Genomic DNA, 9,614 nt, shown 5'->3' with positions numbered 1-9,614 from the left:
ACAACGGTCTGTCCTACATGTAAATCCAGCAGTTCTATAGGAACTACTTCATCTGTACCAAGCACCACGAGTACACTATCGTCGCTGAATACTGTACCTCCTACCACCGTTAACTCACAAGGAAGCACCACAACGATCTGTCCTACATGTAAATTCAGCAGTGCTATAGGAACTACATCAACTTTATTCAGCACCTCGAGTACACTATCGTCGCTGAATACTGTATCTCCTACCACCGTTACTTCACAAGAAAGCACCACAACGATCTGTCCTACCTGTCAATATAGTAGTTCTCTAGGAACTACTTCATCTGTATCAAGCACAATGAGTACGATGCCGTCGTTGAATACTGTATCTCCTACCACCACTTCTTCCGAAGTAAACACCACAACGGTCTGCCCTACATGCCAATACAGCAGCTCCATTGGAACTACCTCAACCGAACCGATGACCACTAGTACATTACCATTGAATACTGTATCTCCCACTACTACTACGCAAGGCGATAGTACTCATTATCCACCGTCAATGGCAAGTTCTAGGTATATTTTTTACAAATTCTTGCAAATTCCCCATTTCATGCTGGCTACTAACCACTGCTTTTCTCTTCCTTTTATTTTCTATGAAAAAAAAGGACCTCATGTCCCACATGTGTTACAACCCCTGCTAGTGCGAGTACGACATATGTCAGCAAATCAACAACTACAACATTCAGCACCATATCAAGTGCAAAAAATCAAGAGGACATGGGCCAGCTACCACGTATGAGAAATGCCTCCAATTCTAGCACCAGCAGGATGTCTGTTGCCCAAAGCACGCCATGGATTACCAGCACCGCTACAACTTTTTCCATAACGGTAGTTACGAAGGCTAGCATTTCCACCCCAACTTTGGTAACCACCGTCAGCCCTAGCATAACTTCAACACCAGTACCAACGGCTACAACAGTAACTTCGATTTTTTCAACCACCCGAGGTTCAGCCTCCTCCACTCAAGTCATGACGAAAACCATCACCAAAAAAGTTGACACCATCACAACCTTCAATGGCACTCTATCTACTAGTTCCCTTTGTCCCAATTGTGTTAAGGAAAGATCCAGTTCAATTACAGTGACTAGCAAAAGCACATCTAAGTATTCCGGCACGTCGACTTCCACAAGCTTAGCGACAAAAATGCAATCTTCAACCTCTGCGAGCAAGACACTCAGTCATCCAGTGGTAAAGTTCAAGACAAGCCTTGTGTCAAGTCGGACAACGCATTCTACTAGTACAACGTGCACGGATGATGTAACAACTTGGCCCACTTCCTCTATCGATACCACCACATTGGACACTCCAACAGCCACCAGGATAACAAAATATACCCCTACAAGCACAACATGTACTGATTCATTGACCGAGACATTATCCGATCACGCGATGACTACCCCATCTTCTACAATTGACTGCAATCAACGCACAAACAGGAATAAGGAGGAATGCAAGGAAAGCCATGCTGGTAAAGATCGCAGTCATAAACATGGTGAATACGATGAAGACGACTACGATGACGACGACGACGACCAAGAAGATAAATACGATGATCATAGTGAGGAGAGTGGAAAGCATGGCTGGAAGAAAAACAGGCAAGGCAAGGAGCCGCAGCCTGATGTACACTATGATGGCAAGGAAGGCATGTAGTGGACAACAGGCGACTATGTGAATCCAGTACAGACGAGGGCAAGGCGTAGGGACGACAACATTGGAAGCGATCTTTTTATTTTGAAAGGCGGGTCAATAATAAGGCGGATGGTTGACACACCAGACATGGTATGAGGAGATTGTCCCAGTCGAAGCAAACGCTGCTATTCAGACGAACGTTCTACGCAATTGCAAGTTTGCTTCATCCTCTCAACCAGAGAGGACTTACATTTACATATTTATCATTGTTCATCATCACTTCCATTCCTATCGAATCCATATTACATTATATCTTTGCTTGTGTATATTCAAAATATTTCGTTGTTTAATCGACTCAGTTGCACATATCTAGTGAATTTATACCCTTTATTTTTTTTCATGATTTTTTAATTTATTTTTCACCTACATGTACTATTTCTCTGGAATACATTTTTATTCAATTCACATCAGTTCCTTGTGATAGAGTAGTGAATAGCCGCATCAAGCAGAAACGATATGGAACACTGAGTATGTTGATATGGGTTGTTATAATTATAGAAAGGTTCGCAGTACATGTCACTAAATTACAGGATCGTTGACTGTAGGCTGCTAAATGCACACAAAGGGAGCATTTTACCACACAAAGCAGTATGGGAGGTTTTCCTTTTTTTTAAAAAAAACAACAAATAAAGGATGAATGAATGTATGAAAAATAAGAGATGCAAGTAAGAGACACTATTCAATAACCATGATAAAACAAAAGATAGTAAGAAAGGAGGAAAAAAGGTGTAGTAAGGTAAGGTAGTATTACAAAAACAAAAAAAGTAAAAAAAAAAAAATGTGTTTCAGCAGGATTAGATTATTATTCCCTATCGTCTTCGCCGACCATTTTCAACTTTTCTTCGTTTTCCGAGCCGAAAGTTCCGCCGCTGGCGACTTTCTTGGGTGTGCTTCGACCACTAGGTAAGGGTTCCTCAATGAGACTGAGTGGACGAAGTTGATTATTGTTAGTGTTGTTGATATTGTTGTCGTTTATGCCCAAGTCAGAGGGACCTTCCAAAGCATCTTCATGAAGATAGCCTTTCTCATTTGCCCAGCTTCGAATAGCATCTAGCATTTCCATAATTTTCACTTCATTTCCACCAAAAACGTCTGGATAAGAAAGAGCATGTCAATACGTGTTTCTGAACACCGCATTAAAAACCCAATAGGGATCATCTTATCCATTGCGCGCCTTACCTTTAATTGTATATCGGCCATCTACAATCACACCTTCACGGCCCATAAACTTGAATGCAGCAACGATGTTATCAAGCATGGCCATGCTGACACTTCCGCCCTTTTGCACAGGGGGCCGTCTAACCACTTTGCCGCTTACAGCTTCCAATAACAGAATAAGGGTATCGCCACTACGGAAAGCGCTGCTGAGATCGTTGATGGTCTTATTCTTAGTAACAAGTCGCTCATTCACCCATTCAACATATTGATTAGGAGTCCAAAGTGGGTTATCGGAGGCGTTGCTCATCGCCAGTGAGGACCTTGGGTTATGCTCCCGAAGAACATCATCTTCATCTTCGTCGATAAATCTTTGAGCCGCAGCCACAGCCTTCTTAGATCGGTTCGACTTGATGACTTCGCCATGGGCAGGGTCAATCAAATCTTCATCGTCAGGGTCGCCAAAGTAAGGCACTATAGGTGAGCGATTAGTTGGTACCAACTGGTCGTATCCACTATCCTTCTTCACTCGCTCCTCTGGCATATACGATTTAGTGGAGGTGAGTGGTGGGCTGTACACTCCTATCCCAGACTCCCTAGTTTGAAGTGGTGGTGATACCATGTTTCTAGGAGGTGGTTGTACCGGTCCGTTTGGGATGGCCTGTACAGGGGATCGTGCTCTGTTAGGACTAGTGGCTCGATTTCCTGGAGAAGAAAGAGGATCTTTATCTTCTGGGCTCTTCTTTCCAAAGATGACAGAAGGAGGGCGAGGTCGCATCTTTCTAGCAGTTTCCAAGGTGACTGTGTGAATGTTGCTTGAAGACAAGACAGGCGCTATGTGGCGGAAAAACCGAGAATAGATTTAAAGGCAAAGGAGAGGTGGCATATTAGTACAGAGGATATTTTTAAGTTTGAGAAAGGGAGTTCATGGCCCAGCCAGCTGTTCTCGAAAAAAAAAACCCCCTCACAGATTGCTTACCATTGTAGTCTCGCAGAATGGTGGCTTTCATAAGTGCCTTGACCCACTCACGCATGCCTTCCTCGGTATCACAGTAAAAGTAGAAGGTGCGTTCACGTTCATGTTGCGTTTTAAAGCACCATTTTCCAGCATAGATGGAATCATCGCTGATGACTCGATATCCACGCAAATTGATGATGCCTTTCATTCTAATATCGCGAGGACTTTTGAAATAAAAGAGGTTGGCACCTTTGAGAACAAACCACCGTTTATTCCATGTCTTGTACTTGTCGCCTTGCTTGTGCAGCCAACCTTCCATATCAGGCGTCATGTCGTTCATGCCTCGCTGACTGTCAACGGAATATCGAGTCGCCACAGGAAGAATGCCTTGTGGCTTTGGTTGTGGCATAAGCGATCCTCTCTTTTCAAAAGGCTGGTGCTCTGGTCGAAAAGGTTGTGAGGTGTTACCATTATTGATGGGAGCGGGGGTGTTGATGTTGGATTTGTTGTTGGTCATGATGGAGCCTTGTCGTCTAACACCGTTTGCAGGAGGAGATGATGCCATTGCAGCAGCGGTAGGAGGAGAGCGTGGCTTATACGTATCACCTTTGGACGAGGATTCCTGGTTTTCATTGTCCCATACATGCGCAAGGCTGGGTTGGGCGTTACCCAGTCGCGGAGAATAGACTACATTTCGCTGCTGGCGAGGGTTTGCGTCTTGTCCAGGCATATTCTGAGTTGGTGCATTAGGAGCAGCTGCCACAGTCCGTGATCGACTAAGACTGGGAGATGCCGATCGATCCACATGATGAACCGATTGAGAGTGAGTCAGTGACCTTGATGGCACCACTGAACTATAGTTGGATACGACATCATCTTCCATATTGCCTGGATGAGGCGATCTGGTATTATTTCTATCGGAGCTGACACTGTTGGAGTATTGGTGTTTCTGGGATGGAGGAATCGATCGACTGGCATCGACATTTGAAGGTGGGGGTCTTATATCTCTTATCATATCCTCTTCTTCGTCTCCTAGCTCTAATCGCTCTTCTTCACGTGCTAATATATCCTCTTCTTCATCAAAATCTTGTGATGTGCGTGTTTGAGCGGAATTTTGTTGTTTAAGGTAATTGATAGCGTTTATCATTTTGAATCGCTTTCCGAACGTATTCACATTGAGTTCCTTAAGAGCATCCACTGTTAATTCCAATAGAATATCACCAGAAATCTCTTGATCTAGATATGTGTTTAATTTTCAACATTCCTCGACGACACAGGGTGCAAAAATAAACCCCCACCCACCTTTGAAAGTCTGTCGATCTTGTGAAAAACTCATGGCGTCTAACCAGTCACCTACTTGATCAATGTCCCAGTCTTCAGGGGCTGTATCTCTAAGGCTGGGCATCATCATGGCATCATTTATCTTTTGATGTGTCCTATTGCCTTGGTTACTACCAACACTACCTGGACTTCTGTGGTTCGAACCAACTGACGCAGAAGAATTCGCTCTTTCCCGGCCTTGCTTTGGCATAGCTGGCTGAGGCGAGGTGGTGGGCGTGGACTGAGATGGAAGGTACTGTGTGATGGTACTTTGAAGCGAATCCATTTTGTGCTCCAACGATGACGGCGCCGTTTGTCCTTTCTGGGATAAGGCGGGCTGTTGAGACGATGCTGATTTTTTGGTCTGCTTCGAGGAGGGCATGGTGTAAGACGTATAATTCATTGGAAACAGTCCGATTTCGCCTTTCACATTCTGACCCTATGTACGAAGTTGCATGGTGAGACTGGCTGGCTATTGACGTATACAAAAACAAAAGGGTGTGTCGTCCACATACCTGCCACCAACCATCCTTGTATTCCTCGTCTTTTTCTAATACTATGATCGGTTCCCCGACCTTGAATGCAATCTCGTCGTGGTTTTCAGCTTCAAAGTTGTGGACGGCATAAACGGTTTCAAGACCAGCCATTAGGGATGGAATGAAATGTTGCCAATGATTGTGAAAATGATCAGCTGAAAAAATAAAACCAACTAAAATAAAATATCAAAAAAAAAAAATCGCAGAACACGGGCGCTGAAGGTGTTTCAGAAGAACAAGCGGGGGTTTTAGGGTTGCAAAAAGGGAGCGTATTAACGTTGTGTAGTTTGACTTTTTTAGAGGCAAGTCCAAATTCAAGTGAAAGGCCGTAGAAAGTGGAAAAAAGGGACGAAAGGGATCGAATAACTGCAGCTTACCTCGTTTTGTCAAAATGAACGTGGGTGGAACCCCAATCGTTGTTGCACACCGTATAATTGTGTGCGAGTGCTATTTTTTTTTTTTAATTGAAGATGACATATGAAATGCTGTAACCTCAACACGCTGTTCACTGCTTTGTGTACCATAGTAACCGTAAAAACCTTCTTCCCGCCATCCACCTTACCAACCAGGTATTTGTTTTTGCCCATCATGCTCAAATTTTCACCTTAATGTCGGGGAATCAATTATCCCAATGATGTGCGGTGGCACTTGGCCCAAAAATGGTAAATGGACAAAAACGACGTCACGCAAGATACTTTGTTCAAAATGGAAGTATGTATATGTTACTTTTTTTTTTTAAAAAAAAAAAAGATAATCGCAAACCAGGCGATATTCAATGCAGAATATGAATGGAGAAAAAAAAAACGGGATGTACAGACTGATCATGTTAAATGAGGAGGGGGGAATTTTTTTTTCACCTACGCTTGAGTGCTTTCTACGTTCAAGCGGTGAAATTTTTTTTTTGGGCTGCTGTGGAACGATGGCTTTTTGCCATTGGCTTTGTCCTTCACAGCTGTGAGCTTCAGGCATCGTTCTGAGTGGCATTGATGTGATGAGCACGAGCCATCAGATCCAAAGTGGGGCGCGCATCCGAGCTTTTGTAGATGGCTTCCTCACGTTGCTTCTTCAGACCAGGCTCGCCTGCCCAGAATTCTCCATTCACAACGTCGTTGGTGCTAGAAGGGCTATCGTAAGGCTGGCTAGTAACCTGATATTTTACCTTGGTGGTAACCACCGCTGATGCAATGGACGAAGAGTTACGTCGAAGAACCATGGCAGCAGGACGACGGACAATTAGGTTGAATCTCATTGTGTTTAAAGGAAGAGTGCAAGAGAATGAGCAAAATAAAACAAAAAAGGTACGGTATGGAAGAGCGGAAGTGGTAGGTTTTTATATATTCTAAGAAAAATGCGTTATCACACAATATTATAAATACGTCCATATGAGAAAAAAAAATCCTGGGGATAAAAAACTAATCAAAGTTTTTCGCTTATCTTCGTCGTAATCTGATGCCCATCACCTCACGCCCACTTAAAATTTTACAATTTCCGTCAAGGTCATTGACAGGCAAAGTAGCTGCTTGTGATTGTCATGCTGCGTCGGCTCAAATATCGCCTCATGGGGTCTATTGCTTTCCATGGATGACCAAGTTGCATGTGCTTCTCTAAGAAAAGCATTCAATAGATTTATGCCGGGAGCTGACCTAAGAAAACATGGGTTGGTACGACTATGTTTCATCTAATCGATATGGGATCATGGTGGGGAGAATCACCTCATAAAACACTATTTTAATAATGAGAAACAGCCAGCAACGAAAGAGAAAAAAAATTAATACCATTTTCAAAGACATGATTGCAATTCGGTCAAGAGACGCCAGAGCGCACTGTCCGTTCTCTCCACTGTTTTTTTCTTATCTGCATCCATGTTTATGTACGAAAGTGCTTTTTTAATACTAGCACTCCTCAGTTGGATGTGGGCCAAGGCACATCCCCTCAGGCTACTGCAAAGCAGCTTGTGCATAAACAACAGCATAGCGCCGCCTTAGGTCCCCTTATGCTCGTGATCGAGGGGGGAGTTGATAGGTAATGCTAATCTTTCAAACCAGCAGAAACATTAAAGCATAAGCAAACTTGGATATACCTAACTTGTCATGGTGGTGTTGGAAAATCGGTGCATAATAATCCCACTCATGCATTGCCATCTTATTAGTGACGTTGATTCCCTTCACCCGACATTGTTTTGCCCACGCACAATGAGTAATAACGTGACACGTGCGTGAGCAACGAAAACGGCATCACGTTGGACAAATTGTACGAAGTTGGAAGCTATTGTTTTTTTTCTTTATGGCACAGAATAGATTATTAGTAGTGAAGGAAAAGCTTAGGTACTTTTTAGTAAGAAGTGAGAATGCTCAAGGCGTGGGGGTGAAATGAGAGAGTCGTTATTTGGTTTTAACATCTATGTGGTATACTGTTAAGCGATTGGTTTTTGAGCGCAGCATCCCCACCAATTAAAGTAAGAGCCGTGATCCCTAACATTTTCCAAAGTTTCGTTCAAATACGCCAGGTATCCAGCCGCATCCATCCCATAGCCTGGGGCAACAATGGGCGCTGCTGCCGACATGGCGTTTTTGATATCCAACCATATTTCATGAGACAAAGCTCCATCCCAACCTACCGAGTATGAGGAATTAGCCACTCGTCTGTGTAAAAATGCACCCAAGTCCGTCACTTACCACCAGCTATTGGTCGATGGTCTGTATGTGGATTTATGAAACCAGCCTGAGTCAACATGGGGGCCAATTTCTTGGCTGCTTCGCCATCCTGTCCTCTGCTTGCCATAATATTGACCACTAAATTTAATGGAAAATCACATGAGATGGAGGTACATTTTGCAAAGTGTGGCAGTGTTCAATAACTCACGCTTTGATGTGAACTTGTTGACAAATTGGTTTCCGGTAACCTATCGTTTTTTCATACAGACGCCCATTGGAATTAGATTAAACGTGTTTCACCTTAGTTCCACTCCCACGTTGTAGAGTTTTTAAATTGAAACCTACCTTATAGTCCACTTCTAGCAGTTGGATCATGCCACCTGGCCGACACACTCGCTTCAACTCCGTCAGAGTTTTTATCCATTGATCTCCTTTCAGGACTGAGGCAAACAATCGCATCTGTACTAAGTCGAAGCTATTGTCGGCAAACATGGGCAAACCGTCCAAAATGTTGGCGACATGAAATTCAGTGTTGGGTGGCTTGATCGTGGACGGAAACTAAGCAAGCGGACAAGGGATAATACATGAGAACGGAAAGGTCAGAAATATTCAGGCTAGATTTGTCACACCGTGTGCAGCCCTACCATATCAACGATATCCACACCGACAAACTTGGAGTTAGGATGAGACGTCGCAAGGTCTAGTAACCAGCTACCAGGACCGCAACCAACATCCAGTACGTGACAGTGATTTTCAAGGTCCACAGCATCTCGCACGGGAGCAAGTAAATTCCCATTGAAGAGCGCCTTCAGGCCAAAGTGTTGCTAGAACGGTAAAACGAATAATTAATTTCATTGAGTAATAGGAAAAAAAAACCTGTCATCATCCGTGCGCCGATAGAAATTTTTTTTTAAAATAGAAAGCCATGCTTACTCCGTGCAATCGGTCCTGTTCGATTTCGTCCATGGGGAAGAAGTCTATAAGTTGGTGGAGAATTCAGTCGTCTATAATATCTTGGTAAGGCGATATAAAGCAAGTTCAATTTGGAAACTTACACACGCTCGACTCCACATCATGGTATACCCTACCGTGAATGGTAGTACCTTTGACGGAAGGGCTGATAGACGAATGACTGCACGTATCTCGTTGGTCGGATGTACGTTTGCCTCGTGATGATCGATTTCTACTACGTCGAGATATTGAAGCTCCCATGATGTATATAAAAAAATGAGAAACGAAAGAAAGAGAACTCGAAATTGAGTAACTGAGTCCA

General features: G+C 43.5%; 3 protein-coding genes across 3 annotated transcripts in view; 1 reads left to right on the top strand and 2 right to left on the bottom strand.

The window, feature by feature from the left end:
- K450DRAFT_199534 (uncharacterized protein) overlaps nucleotides 1-1,679 on the top strand; it is a gene marked incomplete at both ends in the record, with an annotated part of 2,637 nt that extends 958 nt beyond the window's left edge. The window contains 2 exons of the mRNA XM_051584607.1: nucleotides 41-542; nucleotides 635-1,679. Of these exons, the coding sequence (XP_051444295.1) occupies nucleotides 41-542; nucleotides 635-1,679 (1,547 nt within the window). The remainder of the gene's footprint in view (nucleotides 1-40; nucleotides 543-634) is intronic.
- Nucleotides 1,680-2,865: 1,186 nt separating this feature from the next.
- On the bottom strand, nucleotides 2,866-6,038 carry K450DRAFT_242529 (uncharacterized protein). The gene is made up of 4 exons (XM_051589272.1): nucleotides 5,667-6,038; nucleotides 5,134-5,590; nucleotides 3,853-5,067; nucleotides 2,866-3,707 (listed from the first exon to the last, which is right to left on the bottom strand). Exons 1-4 carry the CDS (start codon nucleotides 5,796-5,798, stop codon nucleotides 2,878-2,880), a joined length of 2,634 nt encoding a protein of 877 aa, XP_051444294.1. The 5' UTR covers nucleotides 5,799-6,038; the 3' UTR covers nucleotides 2,866-2,877.
- A 2,092-nt stretch (nucleotides 6,039-8,130) lies between these two features.
- Nucleotides 8,131-9,571, bottom strand: K450DRAFT_242522 (uncharacterized protein). The gene is made up of 6 exons (XM_051589271.1): nucleotides 9,397-9,571; nucleotides 9,275-9,318; nucleotides 8,986-9,165; nucleotides 8,687-8,899; nucleotides 8,550-8,589; nucleotides 8,131-8,479 (listed from the first exon to the last, which is right to left on the bottom strand). The coding sequence occupies exons 1-6, from the start codon at nucleotides 9,551-9,553 to the stop codon at nucleotides 8,355-8,357; spliced, it is 759 nt and encodes a 252-aa protein (XP_051444293.1). The 5' UTR covers nucleotides 9,554-9,571; the 3' UTR covers nucleotides 8,131-8,354.
- Nucleotides 9,572-9,614: the final 43 nt, after the last annotated feature.

The sequence above is a fragment of the Umbelopsis ramanniana genome, assembly GCF_025399195.1.
Source record: "Umbelopsis ramanniana AG unplaced genomic scaffold K450scaffold_30, whole genome shotgun sequence".
NCBI lineage: Eukaryota > Fungi > Mucoromycota > Umbelopsidomycetes > Umbelopsidales > Umbelopsidaceae > Umbelopsis > Umbelopsis ramanniana.
Note: the sequence above shows the minus strand (reverse complement) of the source record. Positions and strands in the feature narration are given on the sequence as shown.